At 46.7% G+C, this 24,646-nt stretch overlaps 1 protein-coding gene across 1 annotated transcript in view; it reads left to right on the top strand.

Moving 5' to 3' along the window:
* Positions 1 to 24,646, top strand: part of myom1a (myomesin 1a (skelemin)) — a 98,342-nt gene that overhangs the window by 8,249 nt on the left and 65,447 nt on the right. Inside the window, exons 3-10 of the mRNA XM_045714357.1 lie at positions 82 to 225; positions 10,943 to 11,141; positions 12,750 to 12,907; positions 14,273 to 14,365; positions 15,254 to 15,342; positions 15,497 to 15,541; positions 16,407 to 16,568; positions 19,090 to 19,251. Of these exons, the coding sequence (XP_045570313.1) occupies positions 82 to 225; positions 10,943 to 11,141; positions 12,750 to 12,907; positions 14,273 to 14,365; positions 15,254 to 15,342; positions 15,497 to 15,541; positions 16,407 to 16,568; positions 19,090 to 19,251 (1,052 nt within the window). The remainder of the gene's footprint in view (positions 1 to 81; positions 226 to 10,942; positions 11,142 to 12,749; positions 12,908 to 14,272; positions 14,366 to 15,253; positions 15,343 to 15,496; positions 15,542 to 16,406; positions 16,569 to 19,089; positions 19,252 to 24,646) is intronic.

The following is a 24,646-nucleotide window of genomic DNA, read 5'->3' as shown; positions in this document are numbered from 1 at the left end:
TCTCTCTCTCTCTCTCTCTCTGCTCTCTCTCTCTCTCTCTCTCTCTCTCTCTCTCTCTCTCACCTTCTCTCCCCCTGTCAGAGTGCAGAAGAGTTCTGTCGAATTAGAGAAGAGGTCGGAGTTCATACCTAGCCAGCTGCTGCCGCCGAGAGTCAAGAAGTACCTGGCTATGGACCCTGACACCAACGATGTCATTGGATACATAGTTCCTGTCTTCAGGACCAGGTGGGGGACTGGGATGTAACATGGTAACATTGACATGTTTCAGATAGACATTTACACTGACCCCCAGTCTTCATGGAGGAGATTACTGAGTAGTTTAGTTCATCAGGCTGACCTCCAGTCTTCATGGAGGAGATTACTGAGTAGTTTGGTTCATCAGGCTGACCCCCAGTCTTCATGGAGGAGATTACTGAGTAGTTTGGTTCATCAGGCTGACCCCCAGTCTTCATGGAGGAGATTACTGAGTAGTTTGGTTCATCAGGCTGACCCCCAGTCTTCATGGAGGAGATTACTGAGTAGTTTAGTTCATCAGGCTGACCTCCAGTCTTCATGGAGGAGATTACTGACTAGTTTGGTTCATCAGGCTGACCCCCAGTCTTCATGGAGGAGATTACTGGGTAGTTTGGTTCATCAGGCTGACCTCCAGTATTCACTTGAAGTTATTGAGGGAGTACGATGTTTTGACAATGTGAAGATAATAATTCCAGAGTCTGGTACCTCTATATCTAATAGAGAATTGACTATGCGAGGTGCATCAGTGGGGAGGGTGAAGGTTATCGCATTGTCTTGTGTTAAATAGATGGATTTCAGAATAACCTGGAAGAATCCATTGAAGGGTTTAGGTAAACTGTCTGGGACCTGGAAGAATCCATTGAAGGGTTTAGGTTAAACTGTCTGGGAGGTATGAGTATTTGTAGATGAAAGTGCATAGTTGGCGTACATTAATGTCGTAAATAGACAAGATATTGAGTTTCTTAAACAAAGGTGCAGATGGAGCCAGGTAATTAGAGGAGGTATCTAGTCTTGTAAATGTATTTTGTATGATGAGTAATTTGTGTAGGTAGGAGGCATATGTTCTGGCCCAGACAATATTACTGTAAATGAGATATGGGTAAATTAAGCTATAGCATAGAGTTAGGAAGCAAACCTGATGAACCATAAACAAATTGTTCTCTATCAGAAACATAACTAGAGTTCAATTGGAAAGTATTCAGACCCCTTGATATTTTCCACATTTTGTTACGTTACAGTCTTATTCTAAAATTGATTTGAAAAAAAATCTCATGAATCGTCACAGAATGCCCCAGAAAAACAAAGCATAAACAGGTTTTTAGATTTTGTTTTGCCCAAAATTAAAATAAAAACAGAGAAATCACATTTCCATCAGTATTCAGACCCTTTACTCTGTACTTTGTTGAAGCACCTTTGGCAGCGATTACAGCCTCCAGTCTTCTTGGGTATGATGCTACAAGCTTGGCACACCTGTATTTGGGGAGTTTCTCCCATTCTTCTCTGCAGATTCTCTCAAGCTCTGTCAGGTTGGATGGGGAGCGTTGCTGCACAGCTATTTTCAGGTCTCTCCAGAGATGTTCGATCGGGTTCAAGTCCGGGCTCTGGCTGGGCCACTCAAGGACATTCATAAGCTTGTCCCGAAGCCACTCCTGCGATGTCTTGGCTGTGTGTTAGGGTCGTTGTCCTGTTGGAAGGTGAACCTTCGCCCCAGTCTGAGGTCCTGAGCGCTCTGGAGCAGGTTTTCATCAATCCTGACTAGTCTCCCAGTTCCTGCCTCTGAAAAACATCCCCACAGCATGATGCTGCCACCACCATGCTTCACTGTAGGGATGGACCCAGGTTTCCTCCAGACGTGACACTTGGCATTCAGGCCAAAGAATTCAATCTTGGTTTCATCAGACCAGAGAATCTTGTTTCTAATGGTCTGAGAGTCCTTTAGGTGCTTTTTGGCAAAAACTCCAAGTGGGCTGTAATGTGCCTTTTACTGAGTAGTGGCTTCCGTCTGGCCACTCTACCATAAAGGCCTGATTGGTGGAGTTCTACAGAGATGGTTGTCCTTCTGGAAGGTAGCTGGGTCCAGGGTCAGGCAGAAGGTCATACACAGGGACTCCAAAAAAGTTACAGTACAGGCAGGGAAAAGGCAAAAGGGCATTGTTAGTGAGGATGGCCAAAAACACGGGAGGACTAAAACGGAAATAAACAGAGCTCCGAATAGAACGTGAATCAAAACAAGCAATACCTCACAGTGATGGGGTGCAAAGAACTTAACTAAATAGTGTGTGATAATGACATACAGGTGTGTGAACAGGTGATCAGAATAGAGTTAATAGAGTTAAGAAAATATTTGCTAAAGTAAAAAATACTCTGTACCGGTACCCCCTGTATATAGCCTCCACATTGACTCTGTACCGGTACCCCCTGTATATAGCCTCCACATTGACTCTGTACCGGTACCCCCTGTATATAGCCTCCACATTGACTCTGTACCGGTACCCCCTGTATATAGCCTCCACATTGACTCTGTACCGGTACCCCCTGTATATAGTCTCCACATTGACTCTGTACCGGTACCCCCTGTATATAGCCTCCACATTGACTCTGTACCGGTACCCCCTGTATATAGCCTCCACATTGACTCTGTACCGGTACCCCCTGTATATAGCCGGTACCCCCTGTATATAGCCTCCACATTGACTCTGTACCGGTACCCCCTGTATATAGCCTCCACATTGACTCTGTACCGGTACCCCCCTGTATATAGCCTCCACATTGACTCTGTATCGATACCCCCTGTATATAGCCTCATTATTGTTATGTGGTTACTTTTGAGGTAATTTGTACATGAAGGTAGGGGTAAAGTGACTATGTATAGATCATTAACTGCGAGTAGCAGCAGTCTAAAAACAAATGGGGGATGGGGGTCAATGTAAATAGTCCGGGTGGCCATTTGATTAATTGTTCAGCAGTCTTATGGCTTGGGGGTTGAAGCTGTTAAGGAGCCTTTTGGATATTCCTCTGACACAGCCTAGTATATAGGTCCTGGAAGGCAGGAAGCTTGGCCCCAGTGATGTACTGGGCCGTTCGCATTACCCTCTGTAGCGCCTTATGGTCGGAGGCCGAGCAGTTGCCATACCAGGCAGTGATGCAACCGGTCAGGATGCTCTCGATGGTGCAGCTGTAGAACTTTTTGAGGATCTGGGGACCCATGCCAAATCTTTTCAGTCTCCTGAGGGGGAATAGGTTTTGTCTTGCCCTCTTCACACCTGTCTTGGTGTGTTTGGACCATGACAGTTTGTTGGTAATGTGGACACCACGGAACATGAATCTCTCGGCCCGCTCCACTACAGCCCCATTGATGGGGATCTGTTCGGCCCTTCTTTTCCTGTAGTCCACGATCAGCTCCTTTGTTATGCTCACATTGAGGGAGAGGTTGTTGTCCTGGCACCACACTGCTGACCTCCTCCCTATAGGCTGTCTCGTCGTTGTCGGTGATCAGGCCTACCACTGTTGTGTCGTCAGCAAACTTAATGATGGTGTTGGAGTCGTGCTTGGCCACCCAGTCATGAGTGAACATGGAACACAGGAGGGGACTAGGCACGCCCTTACCACCTGGGGGCCGGCCCGTCAGGAAGTCCAGGATCCAGTTGTAAACCAAGGTTTCCAGAATCCTTCTGCTGATCTCTTACTTGGTTTAACTAAGGTGAAATACAGAGTTGAAAGACGTGAGTAAAGTCTGGTAAGCAGACTCCTCATCGGCCGGATTATAAACATTTACCATGAAATATCAACAATTAACATCTTAAAGAGCTCCCAATTGCTTTAGTTCAATATTCTACATTTAATGCTACTAATCCTTCCCATCTGTTAATGTCCAGCTGCCAAAGAGAAGTGGAAAGTTGGAAAGTGGTCGAATGTCAGTATAAAGTGTACCTGTATTTTAATTTTTTTATTTCACCTTTATTTAACCAGGTAGGCAAGTTGAGAACAAGTTCTCATTTACAATTGCGACCTGGCCAAGATAAAGCAAGCTGTTTGACACATATAACAACACAGAGTTACACATGGAGTAAAACAAACATACAGTAGAAAAATAAGTCTACATACAAAGTGAGCAAATGAGGTGAGATAAGGGAGGTAAAGGCAATAAAAGGCCATGGTGGTGAAGTAAATACAAGTAAAACACTGGAATGTTAGATTTACAGTGGAAGAAAGTGCAAAGTAGAAATAGAAATAATCGGGTGCAAAGGAACAAAATAAATAAATAAATACAGTAGGGGAGGAGGTAGTTGTTTGGGCTAAATTATAGATGGGCTATGTACATGTGCAGTAATCTGTGAGCTGCTCTGACAGCTGGTGCTTAAAGCTAGTGAAGGAGATAAGTGTTTCGAGTTTTAGAGATTTTTGTAGTTTGTTCCAGTCATTGGCAGCAGAGAACTGGAAGGAGAGGTGGCCGAAGGAGGAATTGGCTTTGGGGGTGACCAGAGAGATATACCTGCTGGAGCGCGTGCTACAGGTGGGTGCTGCTATGGTGACCAGCGAGCTGAGATAAGGGGGAACTTTACCTAGCAGGGTCTTGTAGATGACCTGGAGCCAGTGGGATTGGCGACGAGTATGAAGCGAGGGCCAGCCAACGAGAGCGTACAGGTCGCAGTGGTGGTAATATATGGGGCTTTGGTGACAAAACGGATGGCACTGTGATAGACTGCATCCAATTTATTGAGTAGGGTATTGGAGGCTATTTTGTAAATGACATCGCCGAAGTCAAGGATCGGTAGGATGGTCAGTTTTACGAGGGTATGTTTGGCAGCATGAGTGAAAGATAGTTTGTTGCGAAATAGGAAGCCAATTCTAGATTTAACTTTGGATTGGAGATGTTTGATGTGAGTCTGGAAGGAGAGTTTACAGTCTAACCAGACACCCAGGTATTTGTAGTTGTCCACATATTCTAAGTCAGAACCGTCCAGAGTAGTGATGCTGGACGGGCGGGTAGGTGCGGGCAGCGATCGGTTGAAGAGCATGCATTTAGTTTTACTTGTATTTAAGAGCAGTTGGAGGCCACGGAAGGGGAGTTGTATGGCATTGAAGCTCATCTGGAGGTTTGTTAACACAGTGTCCAAAGAAGGGCCAGAAGTATACAGAATGGTTTCGTCTGCGTAGAGGTGGATCAGAGACTCACCAGCAGCAAGAGCGACATCATTGACGTATACAGAGAAAATAGTCAGCCCAAGAATTGGACCCTGTGGCACCCCCATAGAGACTGCCAGAGGCCCGGACAACAGGCCCTCCAATTTGACACACTGAACTCTATCAGAGAAGTAGTTGGTGAACCAGGCGAGGCAATCATTTGAGAAACCAAGGCTGTTGAGTCTGCCGATGAGGATGTGTTGATTGACAGAGTCGAAAGTCTTGGCCAGGTCAATGAATACAGCTGCACAGTATTGTTTCTTATCGATGGTGGTTAAGATATCGTTTAGGACCTTGAGCGTGGCTGAGGTGCACCCATGACCAGCTCTGAAACCAGATTGCATAGCGGAGAAAGTGCGGTTGGATTCAAAATGGTCGGTAATCTGTTTGTTGACTTGGCTTTCGAAGACTTTAGAGAGGCAGGGTAGGATAGATATAGGTCTGTAGCAGTTTGGGTCAAGAGTGTCCCCCCCTTTGAAGAGGGGGATGACCGCAGCTGCTTTCCAATCTTTGGGAATCTCAGACGACACAAAAGAGAGGTTGAACAGGCTAGTAATAGGGGTTGCAACAATTTCAGCAGATCATTTTAGAAAGAAAGGGTCCAGATTGTCTAGCCCGGCTGATTTGTTGGGGTCCAGATTTTGCAGCTCTTTCAGAACATCAGCTATCTGGATTTGGGTGAAGGAGTGTTGCTGCAGGGGGTGTTGAGTTGTTGGCCGGGGTGGTGGTAGCCAGGTGGAAAGCATGGCCAGCCGTAGAAAAATGCTTATTGAAATTGTTGATTATCGTAGATTTATCGGTGGTGACAGTGTTTCCTAGCCTCAGTGCAGTGGGCAGCTGGGAGGAGGTGCTCTTATTCTCCAAGGACTTTACAGTGTCCCAGAACTTTTTTGAGTTCGTGTTGCAGGAAGCAAATTTCTGTTTGAAAAAGCTAGCCTTGGCCTGTGTATATTGGTTTCTAACTTCCCTGAAAAGTTGCATATCACGGGGGCTGTTCGATGCTAATGCAGAACGCCACAGGATGTTTTTGTGTGGTTAAGGGCAGTCAGGTCTGGAGAGAACCAAGGACTATATCTGTTCCTGGTTCTACATTTTTTGAATGGGGCATGCTTATTTAACCTCTATGGGCTAGCGTCCCACCTACTCAACAGCCAGTGTAATCCCGTGGCGTGTTATTCAAATACCTCAAAAATGCAAAAACTTCAATTTTTCAAACATATGACTATTTTACACCATTTTAAAGATAAGACTCTCGTTAATCTAACCACACTGTCCGATTTCAAAAAGGCTTTACAACGAAAGCAAAACATTAGATTATATCAGCAGAGTACCCAGCAAGAAATAATCAGACACCCATTTTTCAAGCTAGCATATAATGTCACATAAACCCAAACCACAGCTAAATGCAGCACTAACCTTTGATGATCTTCATCAGATGACAACCCTAGGACATTATGTTATACAATACATGCATGTTTTGTTCAATCAAGTTCATATTTATATCAAAAACCAGCTTTTTACATTAGCATGTGACTTTGCATGTGACTAGCATTCCCACCGAACACTGCCGGTGAATTTACTAAATTACTCACGATAAACGTTCACAAAAAGCATAACAATTATTTTAAGAATTATAGATACAGAACTCCTCTATGCACTCGATATGTCCGATTTTAAAATAGCTTTTCGGTGAAAGCACATTTTGCAATATTCTCAGTAGATAGCCCGGCATCACAGGGCTAGCTATTTAGACACCCAGCAAGTTTAGCACTCACCAAAGTCAGATTTACTATAAGAAAAATGTTATTACCTTTGCTGTTCTTCGTCAGAATGCACTCCCAGGACTTCTACTTCAATAACAAATGTTGGTTTGGTCCCAAATAATCCACTGTTATATCCAAATAGCGGTGTTTTGTTCGTGCGTTCAAGACACTATCCGAAAGGGTAAATAAGGGTGACGAGCATGGCGCATTTCGTGACAAAAAAAAATCTAAATATTCCATTACCGTACTTCGAAGCATGTCAACCGCTGTTTAAAATCCATTTTTATGCCATTTTTCTCGTAAAAAAGCGATAATATTCCGACCGGGAATCTGCGTTTAGGTAAACAGACGAAAGAAAATAAAGCATGGGGTCGACTCGGGCACGTGCCTAAGCCCATAGTACTCTGATCGGCCACTTGCCAAACGCGATAATGTGTTTCAGCCAGAGGCTGCCTCAATATCATTCCGCTTTTTCCCGGGCTCTGAGAGCCTATGGGAGCAGTAGGAAGTGTCACGTTATAGCAAAGATCCTCAGTCTTCAATAAAAAGAGCCAAGATGAACAACAACTTGTCAGACAGGCCACTTCCTGCATGGAATCTTCTCAGGTTTTGGCCTGCCATATGAGTTCTGTTATACTCACAGACACCATTCAAACAGTTTTAGAAACTTTAGGGTGTTTTCTATCCAAAGCCAATAATTATATGCATATTCTAGTTACTGGGCAGGAGTAGTAACCAGATTAAATCAGGTACGTTTTTTATCCGGCCGTGTCAATACTGCCCCCTAGCCCTAACAGGTTAAGATGGTGAGGAAGGCACTTTTAAAGAATAACCAGGCATCCTCTACTTTCGGAATGAGGTCAATATCCTTCCAGGATACCTGGGCCAGGTTGATTAGAAAGGCCTGCTCGCTGAAGTGTTTTAGGGAGCGTTTGACAGTGATGAGGGGTGGTCGTTTGACCGCAGACCCATTACGGACGCAGGCAATGATGCAGTGATCTCTGAGATCCTGGTTGAAGACAGCAGTGGTGTATTTAGAGGGCAGGTTGGTTAGGATGACATCTATGAGGGTGCCCGTGTTTATGGCTTTGGGGTTGTACCTGGTAGGTTCATTGATAATTTGTGTGAGATTGAGGGCATCAAACTTAGATTGTAGGATGGCTGGGGTGTTAAGCATGTCCCAGTTTAGGTCACCTAACAGTATGAACTCTGAAGATAGATGGGGTACAATCAATTCACATATGGTGTCCAGAGCACAGCTGGGGGCAGAGGGGGGTCTATAGCAGGCGGCAACGGTGAGAGACTTGTTTTTAGAGAGGTGGATTTTTAAAAGTAGAAGTTCAAATTGTTTGGGTACAGACCTGGATAGTAGGACAGAATCTCTGCAGTAGATTGCAACACTGCCCCCTTTGGCCGTTCTATCTTGTCTGAAAATGTTAACCACATTATTCAAATAATTTGTAAAAATAGTACCAATAAGGGTGTCAGATAAGCTGGTCAGTCTGGTCTGATAGATACATACAGATAGATGAAGTATTCAGAAAGGGGTTACAGTAGGGGAGACAGGTAGCCTAGTGGTTAGGGGGGGGAGGCAGGTAGCCTAGTGGTTGGGGGGGGGGGGGAGGCAGGTAGCCTAGTGGTTAGAGAGGGGAGGCAGGTAGCCTAGTGGTTAGGGGGGGGGAGGCAGGTAGCCTAGTGGTTAGAGGAGGCAGGTAGCCTAGGGGTTACAGTAGGGGAGGCAGGTAGCCTAGTGGTTAGAGCGTTGGGCCAGTATTACAGATACAGATAGCTGGAGTATTCAGAAAGTCAGATTTTTACATTTACATTTTAGTTATTTAGCAGACGCTCTTATCCAGAGCGACTTACAGTAGTGAATGCATACATTTAATTTCATGAATTTTTAATTTTTAATTTTTTAATTTTATTTTTGTATTTCTTTCTTCAATTAGTCGTGGCAGCAGTTCATTTCTTCTGAGGCGTACCTTTTCGGAGAAGTCTAAATTGATGAATATTGTGGTTCCCTTCAGTCACTTGGTTCTCCTGAGAATATCCTCCTTGTCTTTGAACCTGAGCACTTTCACCACTATAGATCTGGGCCGCCCATCAGGGCAGTTTCACCACTATAGATCTGGGCCGCCCATCAGGGCAGTTTCACCACTATAGATCTGGGCCGCCCATCAGGGCAGTTTCACCACTATAGATCTGGGCCGTCCATCAGGGCAGTTTCACCACTATAGATCTGGGCCGCCCATCAGGGCAGTTTCACCACTATAGATCTGGGCCGCCCATCAGGGCAGTTTCACCACTATAGATCTGGGCCGCCCATCAGGGCAGTTTCACCACTATAGATCTGGGCCGCCCATCAGGGCAGTTTCACCACTATAGATCTGGGCCGCCCATCAGGGCAGTTTCACCACTATAGATCTGGGCCGCCCATCAGGGCAGTTTCACCACTATAGATCTGGGCCGCCCATCAGGGCAGTTTCACCACTATAGATCTGGGCCGCCCATCAGGGCAGTTTCACCACTATAGATCTGGGCCGCCCATCAGGGCAGTTTCACCACTATAGATCTGGGCCGCCCATCAGGGCAGTTTCACCACTATAGATCTGGGCCGCCCATCAGGGCAGTTTCACCACTATAGATCTGGGCCGCCCATCAGGGCAGTTTCACCACTATAGATCTGGGCCGCCCATCAGGGCAGTTTCACCACTATAGATCTGGGCCGCCCATCAGGGCAGTTTCACCACTATAGATCTGGGCCGCCCATCAGGGCAGTTTCACCACTATAGATCTGGGCCGCCCATCAGGGCAGTTTCACCACTATAGATCTGGGCCGCCCATCAGGGCAGTTTCACCACTATAGATCTGGGCCGCCCATCAGGGCAGTTTCACCACTATAGATCTGGGCCGCCCATCAGGGCAGTTTCACCACTATAGATCTGGGCCGCCCATCAGGGCAGTTTCACCACTATAGATCTGGGCCGCCCATCAGGGCAGTTTCACCACTATAGATCTGGGCCGCCCATCAGGGCAGTTTCACCACTATAGATCTGGGCCGCCCATCAGGGCAGTTTCACCACTATAGATCTGGGCCGCCCATCAGGGCAGTTTCACCACTATAGATCTGGGCCGCCCATCAGGGCAGTTTCACCACTATAGATCTGGGCCGCCCATCAGGGCAGTTTCACCACTATAGATCTGGGCCGCCCATCAGGGCAGTTTCACCACTATAGATCTGGGCCGCCCATCAGGGCAGTTTCACCACTATAGATCTGGGCCGCCCATCAGGGCAGTTTCACCACTATAGATCTGGGCCGCCCATCAGGGCAGTTTCACCACTATAGATCTGGGCCGCCCATCAGGGCAGTTTCACCACTATAGATCTGGGCCGCCCATCAGGGCAGTTTCACCACTATAGATCTGGGCCGCCCATCAGGGCAGTTTCACCACTATAGATCTGGGACGCCCATCAGGGCAGTTTCACCACTATAGATCTGGGCCGCCCATCAGGGCAGTTTCACCACTATAGATCTGGGCCGCCCATCAGGGCAGTTTCACCACTATAGATCTGGGCCGCCCATCAGGGCAGTTTCACCACTATAGATCTGGGCCGCCCATCAGGGCAGTTTCACCACTATAGATCTGGGCCGCCCATCAGGGCAGTTTCACCACTATAGATCTGGGCCGCCCATCAGGGCAGTGCCATTCCTATGGCCCTTCTCCATCTCGATGAGTTTAGGGTCCAGTTTGAGTTGATCTGCCAGGAGTTTCTTGACCTTGACTTCTGTTTCATGCTAAGTTTCCGTCTTTACGTCCTCAATTCCATCGATTTAAAATGTTAATGCGCCTCAATTGGTTCTTACTCCTTTGGATGAGTGCTTGTCAAATGTTTTTTGGATAATTGCAAAATCCTCAGACATGGTTTTGAATGCGGTCTGACTGTTGACTATGTCTGTTGTTGTCTGTTTTGTCCGTAGCCATGAGTTTGCCCGGGGCCTAGTGGAGGTCCAGGAAGAAGTGAAGGAGGAGGGGGTGGGGCATGTTGCCATGAGGAACCTGTTCTCCCTGGAGACCAGCTCCCTGGAGACCAGCTCCATGGAGACGATTACCGTGGAGAAGAAGAGCAGGAAGAGGCACATTAGAGAGTCAGCTGATCGCCTGGAGCTCAGCAAGAAGGTCAGTACTATTGATTGATCGATTGACTGGAGCTACAGAAGAAAGTCATCCTGGACACCACAAGTAATGTGGTCTTTTTTCAGTCTTAGAGGAGTTAACCCTTTCCTCTCCATATCCCTGCTATCTGTCCCTTGTAGGTTGAGGAGAGAGAGCAGAGTTTTAAAACTGTAGGTTGAGGAAAGAGATTTAACCCCTTCCTGTCCTGTTGTAGGTTGAGGAGAGAGCAGCATTTTAACCACTTCCTGTCCATATCCCTGCTATCTGTCCCTTGTAGGTTGAGGAGAGAGAGCAGAGTTTTAAAACTGTAGGTTGAGGAAAGAGATTTAACCCCTTCCTGTCCTGTTGTAGGTTGAGGAGAGAGCAGAGTTTTAACCACTTCCTGTCCTGTTGTAGGTTGAGGAGAGAGCAGCATTTTAACCCCTTCCTGTCCCCCTGTAGGTTGAGGAGAGAGCAGCATTTTAATCACTTCCTGTCCCCCTGTAGATTGGGGAAAGAGCAGAGTTTTATCCACTTCCTGTCCCACTGTAGGTTGAAGAGAGAGCAGAGTTTTATCCACTTCCTGTCCCCCAGTAGGTTGAAGAGAGAGCAGAGTTTTAACCACTTCCTGTCCCCCTGTAGGTTGAAGAGAGAGCAGAGTTTTAACCACTTCCTGTCCCCCTGTAGGTTGAAGAGAGAGCAGAGTTTTATCCACTTCCTGTCCCCCTGTAGGTTGAGGAGAGAGCAGAGTTTTAACCACTTCCTGTCCCCCTGTAGGTTGAGGAGAGAGCAGAGTTTTAACCACTTCCTGTCCCCCTGTAGGTTGAAGAGAGAGCAGAGTTTTATCCACTTCCTGTCCCCCTGTAGGTTGAAGAGAGAGCAGAGTTTTATCCACTTCCTGTCCCCCTGTAGGTTGAGGAGAGAGCAGAGTTTTAACCCCTTCCTGTCCCCCTGTAGGTTGAGGAGAGAGCAGCATTTTAATCACTTCCTGTCCCCCTGTAGATTGGGGAAAGAGCAGAGTTTTATCCACTTCCTGTCCCACTGTAGGTTGAAGAGAGAGCAGAGTTTTATCCACTTCCTGTCCCCCTGTAGGTTGAGGAGAGAGCAGAGTTTTAACCACTTCCTGTCCTGTTGTAGGTTGAGGAGAGAGCAGCATTTTAACCCCTTCCTGTCCCCCTGTAGGTTGAGGAGAGAGCAGCATTTTAATCACTTCCTGTCATGTTGTAGGTTGAGGAGAGAGCAGCATTTTAACCACTTCCTGTCCCCCTGTAGATTGGGGAAAGAGCAGAGTTTTATCCACTTCCTGTCCCACTGTAGGTTGAAGAGAGAGCAGAGTTTTATCCACTTCCTGTCCCCCTGTAGGTTGAGGAGAGAGCAGAGTTTTATCCACTTCCTGTCCCCCTGTAGGTTGAAGAGAGAGCAGAGTTTTATCCACTTCCTGTCCCCCTGTAGGTTGAAGAGAGAGCAGAGTTTTAACCACTTCCTGTCCCCCTGTAGGTTGAAGAGAGAGCAGAGTTTTAACCACTTCCTGTCCCCCTGTAGGTTGAAGAGAGAGCAGAGTTTTAACCACTTCCTGTCCCCCTGTAGGTTGAAGAGAGAGCAGAGTTTTAACCACTTCCTGTCCCCCTGTAGGTTGAAGAGAGAGCAGAGTTCCGTAAGAAGCAGAACAGTGACAACCTGACCCATCCTCCTGAGTTCATAGTTCGTCCCCGAGGACAGACTGTCTGGGAGGGCAAGACTGTCAAGCTGCACTGCACCGTGTCTGGATGGCCCAAACCACGTATTGCATGGTGAGACACACAAACAGACACACACATACACCCTCTCCTGCTGCCCTTCATCCCTCTACTGCTGCCTTTCATCCCTCTCCCGCTGCCTTACATCCCTCTCCCACTGCCTTTCATCCCTCTCCTGCTGCCTTTCATCCCTCTCCCGCTGCCTTTCATCCCTCTACTGCTGCCTTTCATCCCTCTCCTGCTGCCTTTCATCCCTCTCCCGCTGCCTTTCATCCCTCTCCTGCTGCCTTTCATCCCTCTCCCACTGCCTTTCATCCCTCTCCCGCTGCCTTTCATCCCTCTCCTGCTGCCTTTCATCTCTCTCCTGCTGCCTTTCATCTCTCTCCCGCTGCCTTTCATCCCTCTCCCGCTGAACCTTCGCCCCAGTCTGAGGTTCTGAGGCTCTGGAGCAGGTTTTCATCAAGGATCTCTCTTTACTTTGCTCCGTTCATCTTTCCCTCGATCCTGACTAGTCTCCCAGTTCCTGCCTCTGAAAAACATCCCCACAACATGATGCTGCCACCACCATGCTTCACCGTAGGGATGGAGCCAGGTTTCCTCTAGACGTGACACTTAGCATTCAGACCAAAGAGTTAAATCTTGGTTTCATCAGACCAGAGAATCTTGTTTCTCATGGTCTGAGAGTCCTTTAGGTGCTTTTTGGCAAACTCCAAGCGGGCTGTCATGTGCTTTTTACTGAGTAGTGGCTTCCGTCTGGCCACTCTACCATAAAGGTCTGATTGGTGGAGTGCTGCAGAGATGGTTGTCCTTCTGGAAGGTTCTACCATCTCCACAGAGGAACTCTGGAGCTCTTGGTCACCTCCCTAACCAAGGCCCTTCTCCCCTGATTGCTCAGTTTGGCCGGGCGGCCAGCTCTAGAAAGAGTCTTGGTGGTTCCACACTTCTTCCATTTAAGAATGATGGAGGCCACTGTGTTCTTGGGGAACTTCAATGCTACAGACATTTTTTGGTACCCTTCCCCAGTTCTGTGCCTCGACAGAATCCTGTCTCGGAGCTCTATGGACAATTTCTTAGGGTTTTTCACGGTCAACAGTTTCCTGTGTGTGTCAAGAATGGTCCACCACCCAATGGACATCCAGGCTACTTGACACAACTGTGGGAAGCATTGGAGTCAACTTGGGCCAGCATCCCTGTGGAACGATTTCAACGCCTTGTAGAGTCCATGCCCCGACGAATTGAGGCTGTTCTGAGGGCAAAAGGGGGTGCAACTCAATATTATGAAGGTGTTCCTAATGTTTTGTTCACTCAGTGTATTATACTTCAGCTCTCATCAAGAGTCAAGCCTCTCTAGCCCAGAGATCTCTTTCTCTCCTTTTCTGTTCTTCTGAAAACAATGTCTTCTCTCACTCCCTCCATCAGGTATAAGAACAATGTGGTGATAGATGACAAGGTCCATCCTGACAAGTACACAGCAGAGAGTAACTACAACATGCACTCTCTGGAAATCAAGAGGTAGGTAGCTGTAGTAACCATGACAACACTCTCTGTAGATCAAAAGGTAGTAGCTATAGTAACCATGACATCACTCTGTAGATCAAGAGGTAGGTAGCTGTAGTAGCTATAGTAACCATGACATCACTCTGTAGATCAAGAGGTAGGTAGCTGTAGTAGCTATAGTAACCATGACATCACTCTGTAGATCAAGAGGTAGGTAGCTGTAGTAGCTATAGTAACCATGACAACACTCTCTGTAGATCAAGAGGTAGGTAGCTGTAGTAGCTATAGTAACCATGACATCACTCTCTGTAGATCAAGAGGTAGGTAGCTGTAGTAGCTATAGTAACCATGACATCACTCTCTGTAGATCAAGAGGTAGGTAGGTGTAGTAGCTATAGTAACCATGACAACACTCTCTGTAGATCAAGAGGTAGGTAGCTGTAGTAGCTATAGTAACCATGACAACACTCTCTGTAGATCAAGAGGTAGGTAGCTGTAGTAGCTATAGTAACCATGACAACACTCTCTGTAGATCAAGAGGTAGTAACTATAGTAACCATGACATCACTCTCTGTAGATCAAGAGGTAGGTAGCTGTAGTAGCTATAGTAACCATGACAACACTCTCTGTAGATCAAGAGGTAGGTAGCTGTAGTAGCTATAGTAACCATGACATCACTCTCTGGAAATCAAGAGGTAGTAACTATAGTAACCATGACATCACTCTGTAGATCAAGAGGTAGGTAGGTGTAGTAGCTATAGTAACCATGACAACACTCTCTGTAGATCAAGAGGTAGGTAGCTGTAGTAACTATAGTAACCCTGTATGGTTGTATGGTATATCAGACAGGGCTGTGTTGTGGTTGTTGTGGAGGTGTCGTAATGTCCGTGTTCTGCCTTGTAGCTGTGACTTCCTGGACACGGCTCAGTACCGTGTGTCTGCTCTCAACATAAAGGGAGAGAGCTCCTCCGTGGCCACTGTGGTTATCAAGAGTATGTTCTTCTCCTCTCAAATCATGTTCTTACGTCTCTTCTGTATCTCTAAATATAACTTTGTTTTTGCCAATATAGTTTATATTGATCTCAACTTGCTGAATCAAATATGTGTTATTCATATTCATTTACTTATCATTTAAATCTCCACCAGGGTTCCAGGAGGGACAGAAAGTGGGACCTCTTGATGCTAAACCACGTGAGTCTAGTCTGAAATCTGGCTCCTGTCTGTCTCTCTGTATGCTTTAGATGTGTTAACCCTAAACCGTGTGAATCTGGCTCCTGTCTGTCTCTCTGTATGTTGTAAAGGTGTAATGGTATAGTTCAGTATGAACGTTGTCTTAGTTCTAGTCTCCTGTCTGTCTCTCTGTGCTGTAGAGGTGTCATGGTATAGTTCAGTATGAACGTTGTCTTAGTTCTAGTCTCCTGTCTGTCTCTCTGTGCTGTAGAGGTGTCATGGTATAGTTCAGTATGAACGTTGTCTTAGTTCTAGTCTCCTGTCTGTCTCTCTGTATGTTGTAAAGGTGTCATGGTATAGTTCAGTATGAACGTTGTCTTAGTTCTAGTCTCCTGTCTGTCTCTCTGTGCTGTAGAGGTGTCATGGTATAGTTCAGTATGAACGTTGTCTTAGTTCTAGTCTCCTGTCTGTCTCTCTGTGCTGTAGAGGTGTCATGGTATAGTTCAGTATGAACGTTGTCTTAGTTCTAGTCTCCTGTCTGTCTCTCTGTGCTGTAGAGGTGTCATGGTATAGTTCAGTATGAACGTTGTCTTAGTTCTAGTCTCCTGTCTGTCTCTCTGTGCTGTAGAGGTGTCATGGTATAGTTCAGTATGAACGTTGTCTTAGTTCTAGTCTCCTGTCTGTCTCTCTGTGCTGTAGAGGTGTCATGGTATAGTTCAGTATGAACGTTGTCTTAGTTCTAGTCTCCTGTCTGTCTCTCTGTGCTGTAGAGGTGTCATGGTATAGTTCAGTATGAACGTTGTCTTAGTTCTAGTCTCCTGTCTGTCTCTCTGTGCTGTAGAGGTTGTCTTAACAGTCTGTTGTCCCTCATCTGTCTGTGTTTCAGATGGGTTCTGCTCGGAGCACGGCGTGACCTTTGAGACAGCCATCATAGACTCGTTTGAGGTGGCGTTCGGCCGGGAGGGAGAGACTCTGAGTCTGGGCTGCACCGTCATCGTCTACCCCACCATTAAACGCTACCAGCCTGACGTCCTCTGGTACAGAAATGGTGGGTAACAACACACACAGGGCCGTAAAACCTACTTAATTTCTATACAATAAAAAAAAACTTTAAATGCCATTTAGAGAACAGCTAAAATGACCCCAGACATTATCACGTTGGCTGCTGTAGCTTCATCACCTCAGTCCATCTACAAACACATAGCCTATTAGCTATACAGTTGAAATGTTATATCCCTGAAAGTGGGGAAATATGACAAATTATTCAGACTAACACGCAGTGAAGAAGCGAAAACATCAAATGTTTAGAACTGTATTGTTTGCATGTTGGTTGTATTTTAATGTAGGTCTGTAGGGAAGATAGGTCCTGGTGAGATGTTCATATTGAAACATACATTAGTTGTATTCTAATGTCTGCCTATAGGGAAGATAGGTCCTGTAGAGGTGTTCGTATTGAAACAAACAGTGGTTATATTTTAATGTAGGTCTGTAGGGAAGATAGGTCCTGTAGAGGTGTTCGTATTGAAACAAACAGTGGTTATATTTTAATGTAGGTCTGTAGGGAAGATAGGTCCTGGTGAGATGTTCGTATTGAAACATACAGTGGTTGTATATTAATGTAACATATTGTATTTTTTAAAGTGTGTAACTTGTTTGATGAGATTAGTACAGATTTTCTCAGGGGACCCCTCATGGGGCCCCAACCCTAAGTTTGGGAACCACTGTACACACTCTCTCTCTGCTTGCTTCCTCTCTCTCTCTCCTCTACTTCCTCTCTCTCTCTCCTCTACTTCCTCTCTCTCTCTCTCCTCTACTTCCTCTCTCTCTCTCCTCTACTTCCTCTCTCTCTCTCCTCTACTTCCTCTCTCTCTCCTCTACTTCCTCCTGCATGCATAGCAGCCTGCCTCAGCCTCACCACATCAAGGTCTGTCTCAGTAGCCTACTTTCTGTAAAGCAAAGTTATTATGAGAACTTAGTAGCATATTTTTTGCTCCTGCTGACTCCCTTTAACGTTAGCTTCTTACGTCATTCTTCTAGCTGGCTAAGTAATTATAGCCAGTGCCCTTCAATGTTACTGCAATAGAAGTCTCTGCAGGCAGCTATCTATAAGCGACTATTTACCAGGTGTTCGCTCATTCTCCGAGAGTCGGTTTTCGTTTGGGGATATCTGTAGACACGGCAGAAGTATCAGGACGGTTTTAAAATGGCCTTTTGTCCGGCATCTCGCAAAACACACTGTCAGTAGCGTCTCTATTGCCTACTTGAGCCGACCGCGAGCTGGGCTATTTCGTTTCACGTCTCAGGCCCTCAGCCAGTGCCGCGAGAAGGCGGAGTTAACCATTTCACAGAGTGGTGAATCTGCTGCTAAAAGGCAAATCAGGAGACGAATAAGGACGCAGGAGAACATAACGAACAAACCACTGTTCATGACTCCACTTGTTTGCAGATAGGTAATGAGAACTCAGTCAGATCAGGAATATAAGCTTTATCAGCTTTGATCATCGCTGGTAGACATATTTAGATGTTGACCCATAATTGATTTTCTTTATTGTATACAAAATATATATTTGTATTATTTCATCTTTTTTCAAATGTGACCGACCGCCTTGATTCGGTCTTATGTAGCAAAATTTGAAATTGTGTTTTTTACATTGGATAAAGGTCAGAGCTAGAAAATGGTATATCATACACTGCAGTTGAGGAACAATGGGAAAGTAATTCTGCTTTGAAATTGTATTTTTTCTTTTAAGCCCCGCCCCCGTCCCCGCAGGAGGCCTCTTGTTTGGCCGTCATTGTAAATAAGAATGTGTTCTTAACTGATTTGCCGAGTTATATAAAGGTTAAATAAATAAAATCAATACAAATAAACACATACTGACCAGCTCACGTTATAGACAGAATCATGCTACATGGTAGAACAATCCAATCTCATCTCCCGGCATGTTTAGCCCCTCAGACCAATCCAAACTCATCTCCCAGCACGTCAAGCCCATCAGACCAATCCAAACTCATCTCCCGGCACGTCAAGCCCATCAGACCAATCCAAACTCATCTCCCAGCATGTCCAGCCCCTCAGACCAATCCAAACTCATCTCCCAGCATGTCCAGCCCATCAGACCAATCCAAACTCATCTCCCAGCATGTCCAACCCATCAGACCAATCCAAACTCATCTCCCAGCATGTCCAACCCATCAGACCAATCCAAACTCATCTCCCGGCATGTCCAGCCCATCAGACCAATCCAAACTCATCTCCCGGCATGTCTAGCCCATCAGACCAATCCAAACTCATCTCCCGGCATGTCTAGCCCATCAGACCAATCCAAGCTCATCTCCCGGCACGTCTAGCCCATCAGACCAATCCAAACTCATCTCCCAGCATGTCCAGCCCATCCATTATCTCAGCCAATCATGGCTAGCGGGAAGGTTCCTGACTTTTTCCCGGATGGACGGACGGACGGACAGAGCTGTTCTTGCGGCTACAGCACACACATTCATTTCACACTGTCCTGTGCTTTACCTTTGTGAACTACTGAGTCCATCTGTCTGATACTGTAGTGTCTCCCCAGGCAAGGCCCTGGCAGAGTCGAAGTGGGTCCACACCCACTGGAGTGGAGAGAAAGCCACCCTGACACTGGTCCATCTGAACAAGGAGGATGAAGGACTCTACACCCTGAGAGTTAACACCAAGTCTGGCTTCCAGTCCTACTCTGCTTACGTCTTCGTCAGAGGTACGACCTGAAATGGTTTACTTAACAGTATGATAGGATAGGATATAATACCATAAGAAAGCAATAAGGCAGGACAAGGCTTGTATTATAAGGGAACGGCGGTGTGAGAAGACATGAGGCTGAAGGCCTCATGTTGGTCCCAAGACTGAGATCAGGAGAAGTACAATGACAGCATGTGTTTTATTCATGTGTACGGCAGTGGGTCAGTGTTAACCAGTGGGTCAGTGTTAACCAGTGGGTCAGTGTTTAACCAGTGGGTCAGTGTTTAACCAGTGGGTCAGTGTTTAACCAGTGGGTCAGTGTTAACCAGTGGGTCAGTGTTTAACCAGTGGGTCAGTGGGTCAGTGTTAACCAGTGGGTCAGTGTTTAACCAGTGGGTCAGTGTTTAACCAGTGGGTCAGTGTTAACCAGTGGGTCAGTGTTAACCAGTGGGTCAGTGTTTAACCAGTGGGTCAGTGTTTAACCAGTGGGTCAGTGTTAACCAGTGGGTCAGTGTTAACCAGTGGGTCAGTGTTAACCAGTGGGTCAGTGTTAACCAGTTGGTCAGTGTTAACCAGTGGGTCAGAGTTTAACCAGTGGGTCAGTGTTTAACCAGTGGGTCAGTGTTTAACCAGTGGGTCAGTGTTAACCAGTGGGTCAGTGGGTTAGTGTTAACCAGTGGGTCAGTGTTTAACCAGTGGGTCAGTGTTTAACCAGTGGGTCAGTGTTAACCAGTGGGTCAGTGTTTAACCAGTGGGTCAGTGGGTCAGTGTTAACCAGTGGGTCAGTGTTAACCAGTGGGTCAGTGTTAACCAGTGGGTTAGTGTTAACCAGTGGGTCAGTGTTAACCAGTGGGTCAGTGTTTAACCAGTGGGTCAGTGTTTAACCAGTGGGTCAGTGTTAACCAGTGGGTCAGTGTTTAACCAGTGGGTCAGTGGGTCAGTGTTAACCAGTGGGTCAGTGTTTAACCAGTGGGTTAGTGTTTAACCAGTGGGTCAGTGTTAACCAGTGGGTCAGTGTTAACCAGTGGGTCAGTGTTTAACCAGTGGGTCAGTGGGTTAGTGTTAACCAGTGGGTCAGTGTTTAACCAGTGGGTCAGTGTTTAACCAGTGGGTCAGTGGGTCAGTGTTTAACCAGTGGGTCAGTGGGTCAGTGTTTAACCAGTGGGTCAGTGGGTCAGTGTTTAACCAGTGGGTTAGTGTTAACCAGTGGGTCAGTGTTAACCAGTGGGTCAATGTTAACCAGTGGGTCAGTGTTTAACCAGTGGGTTGGTGGGTCAGTGGTTAACCAGTGGGTTAGTGTTAACCAGTGGGTTAACCAGTGGGTCAGTGTTAACCAGTGGATCAGTGTTAACCAGTGGGTCAGTGTTAACCAGTGGGTTAACCAGTGGGTCAGTGGTTAACCAGTGGGTCAGTGTTAACCAGTGGGTCAGTGTTAACCAGTGGGTCAGTGGTTAACCAGTGGATCAGTGTTAACCAGTGGATCAGTGTTAACCAGTGGGTTAACCAGTGGGTCAGTGGTTAACCAGTGGATCAGTGTTAACCAGTGGGTCAGTGTTAACCAGTGGGTCAGTGTTAACCAGTGGGTTAACCAGTGGGTCAGTGGTTAACCAGTGGATCAGTGTTAACCAGTGGGTTAACCAGTGGGTCAGTGGTTAACCAGTGGGTCAGTGTTAACCAGTGGGTCAGTGTTAACCAGTGGGTCAGTGGTTAACCAGTGGGTCAGTGTTAACCAGTGGGTTAACCAGTGGGTCAGTGGTTAACCAGTGGGTCAGTGTTAACCAGTGGGTCAGTGTTAACCAGTGGATCAGTGTTAACCAGTGGGTCAGTGTTAACCAGTGGATCAGTGTTAACCAGTGGGTCAGTGTTAACCAGTGGGTTAACCAGTGGGTCAGTGTTAACCAGTGGATCAGTGTTAACCAGTGGGTTAGTGTTAACCAGTGGGTTAACCAGTGGGTCAGTGTTAACCAGTGGATCAGTGTTAACCAGTGGATCAGTGTTAACCAGTGGATCAGTGTTAACCAGTGGATCAGTGTTAACCAGTGGATCAGTGTTAACCAGTGGATCAGTGTTAACCAGTGGGTTAGTGTTAACCAGTGGGTCAGGGTTAACCAGTGGATCAGTGTTAACCAGTGGATCAGTGTTAACCAGTGGGTTAACCAGTGGGTCAGTGTTAACCAGTGGATCAGTGTTAACCAGTGGGTCAGTGTTAACCAGTGGGTTAACCAGTGGGTTAGTGTTAACCAGTGGGTCAGTGTTAACCAGTGACTGTCCCAGCACTGTCTGTGCTTCTCTGTCTCAGTTTAATCTCTATGCTGCCCCCTAGCCCTAACAGGTTTAATCTCTATGCTGCCCCCTAGCCCTAACAGGTTTAATCTCTATGCTGCCCCCTAGCCCTAACAGGTTTAATCTCTATGCTGCCCCCTAGCCCTAACAGGTTTAATCTCTATGCTGCCCCCTAGCCCTAACAGGTTTAATCTCTATGCTGCCCCCTAGCCCTAACAGGGTTTAATCTCTATGCTGCCCCCTAGCCCTAACAGGTTTAATCTCTATGCTGCCCCCTAGCCCTAACAGGTTTAATCTCTATGCTGCCCCCTAGCCCTAACAGGGTTTAATCTCTATGCTGCCCCCTAGCCCTAACAGGGTTTAATCTCTATGCTGCCCCCTAGCCCTAACAGGGTTTAATCTCTATGCTGCCCCCTAGCCCTAACAGGTTTAATCTCTATGCTGCCCCCCTAGCCCTAACAGGTTTAATCTCTATGCTGCCCCCTAGCCCTAACAGGTTTAATCTCTATGCTGCCCCCTAGCCCTAACAGGTTTAATCTCTATGCTGCCCCCTAGCCCTAACAGGTTTAATCTCTATGCTGCCCCCTAGCCCTAACAGGTTTAATCTCTATGCTGCCCCCTAGCCCTAACAGGTTTAATCTCTATGCTGCCCCTAGCCCTAACAGGTTTAATCTCTATGCTGCCCCCTAGCCCTAACAGGTTTAATCTCTATGCTGCCCCCTAGCCCTAACAGGTTTAATCTCTATGCTGCCCCCTAGCCCTAACAGGGTTTAATCTCTATGCTGCCCCCTAGCCCTAACAGGTTTAATCTCTATGCTGCCCCCTAGCCCTAACAGGTTTAATCTCTATGCTGCCCCCTAGCCCTAACAGGTTTAATCTCTATGCTGCCCCCTAGCCCTAACAGGGTTTAATCTCTATGCTGCCCCCTAGCCCTAACAGGTTTAATCTCTATGCTGCCCCCTAGCCCTAACAGGTTTAATCTCTATGCTGCCCCCTAGCCTAACAGGGTTTAATCTCTATGCTGCCCCCTAGCCCTAACAGGTTTAATCTCTATGCTGCCCCCTAGCCCTAACAGGGTTTAATCTCTATGCTGCCCCCTAGCCCTAACAGGTTTAATCTCTATGCTGCCCCCTAGCCCTAACAGGTTTAATCTCTATGCTGCCCCCTAGCCCTAACAGGTTTAATCTCTATGCTGCCCCCTAGCCCTAACAGGTTTAATCTCTATGCTGCCCCCTAGCCCTAACAGGTTTAATCTCTATGCTGCCCCCTAGCCCTAACAGGTTTAATCTCTATGCTGCCCCCTAGCCCTAACAGGTTTAATCTCTATGCTGCCCCCTAGCCCTAACAGGTTTAATCTCTATGCTGCCCCCTAGCCCTAACAGGTTTAATCTCTATGCTGCCCCCTAGCCCTAACAGGTTTAATCTCTATGCTGCCCCCTAGCCCTAACAGGTTTAATCTCTATGCTGCCCCCTAGCCCTAACAGGTTTAATCTCTATGCTGCCCCTAGCCCTAACAGGTTTAATCTCTATGCTGCCCCCTAGCCCTAACAGGTTTAATCTCTATGCTGCCCCCTAGCCCTAACAGGTTTAATCTCTATGCTGCCCCCTAGCCCTAACAGGTTTAATCTCTATGCTGCCCCCTAGCCCTAACAGGTTTAATCTCTAATGCTGCCCCCTAGCCCTAACAGGTTTAATCTCTATGCTGCCCCCCTAGCCCTAACAGGTTTAATCTCTATGCTGCCCCCTAGCCCTAACAGGTTTAATCTCTATGCTGCCCCCTAGCCCTAACAGGTTTAATCTCCTATGCTGCCCCTAGCCCTAACAGGTTTAATCTCTATGCTGCCCCCCTAGCCCTAACAGGGTTTAATCTCTATGCTGCCCCCTAGCCCTAACAGGTTTAATCTCTATGCTGCCCCCTAGCCCTAACAGGTTTAATCTCCTGAAATGTTGCTTCTATATCTGTCTCAGTTTAATCTCTATGCTGCCCCCTAGCCCTAACAGGGTTTAACCTCCTGAAATGTTGCTTCTATATCTGTCTCAGTTTAATCTCTATGCTGCCCCCTAGCCCTAACAGGGTTTAATCTCCTGAAATGTTGCTTCTATATCTGTCTCAGTTTAATCTCTATGCTGCCCCCTAGCCCTAACAGGGTTTAATCTCCTGAAATGTTGCTTCTATATCTGTCTCAGTTTAATCTCGTAGCCGTGTCAATGCTGCCCCCTAGCCCTAACAGGTTTTAATCTCCTGAAATGTTGCTTCTATATCTGTCTCCACCAAACACACAGAAACACACTGCAGAGAGAGGAAAGGAGAGTACAGTCGTTGCCAAAAGTTTTGAGAATGACACAAATATACATTTTCACAAAGTCTGCTGCCTCAGTTTGTATGATGGCAATTTGCATATACTCCAGAATGTTATGAAGAGTGATCAGATGAATTGCAATTAATTGCAAAGTCCCTCTTTGCCATGCAAATTAACTGAATCCCCCCCAAAAACATTTCCACTGCATTTCAGCCCTGCCACAAAAGGACTAGCTGACGACATGTCAGTGATTCTCTCGTTAACACAGGTGTGAGTGTTGACAAGGACAAGGCTGGAGATCACTCTGTCATGCTGATTGAGTTTGAATAACAGACTGGAAGCTTCAAAAGGAGGGTGGTGCTTGGAATCAATGTTCTTCCTCTGCCAACCACGGTTACCTGCAAGGGAACACATGCCGTCATCATTGCTTTCCACAAAAAGGGCTTCACAGGCAAGGATATTGCTGCCAGTAAGATTGCACCTAAATCAACCATTTATTGGATCATCAAGAACTTCAAGGAGAGCGGTTCAATTGTTGTGAAGAAGGCTTCAGGGCACCTAAGAAAGTCCAGCAAGCACCAGGACCGTCTCCTAAAGTTGATTCAGCTGCGGGATCGGGGCACCACCAGTACAGAGCTTGTTCAGGAATGGCAGCAGGCAGGTGTGAGTGCATTTGCACGCACAGTGAGGTGAAGACTTTTGGAGGATGGCCTGGTGTCAAGAAGGGCAGCAGAAAAGACACTTCTCTCCTGGAAAAACATCAGGCACAGACTGATATTCTGCAAAAGGTACAGGGATTGGACTGCGTAGGACTGGGGTAAAGTCATTTTC

This window comes from Salmo salar, chromosome ssa03 (assembly GCF_905237065.1).
Source record: "Salmo salar chromosome ssa03, Ssal_v3.1, whole genome shotgun sequence".
Lineage (NCBI taxonomy): Eukaryota > Metazoa > Chordata > Actinopteri > Salmoniformes > Salmonidae > Salmo > Salmo salar.
The sequence above is the reverse complement of the archived record's forward strand: the minus strand, read 5'-3'. Positions and strand labels throughout refer to the sequence as shown.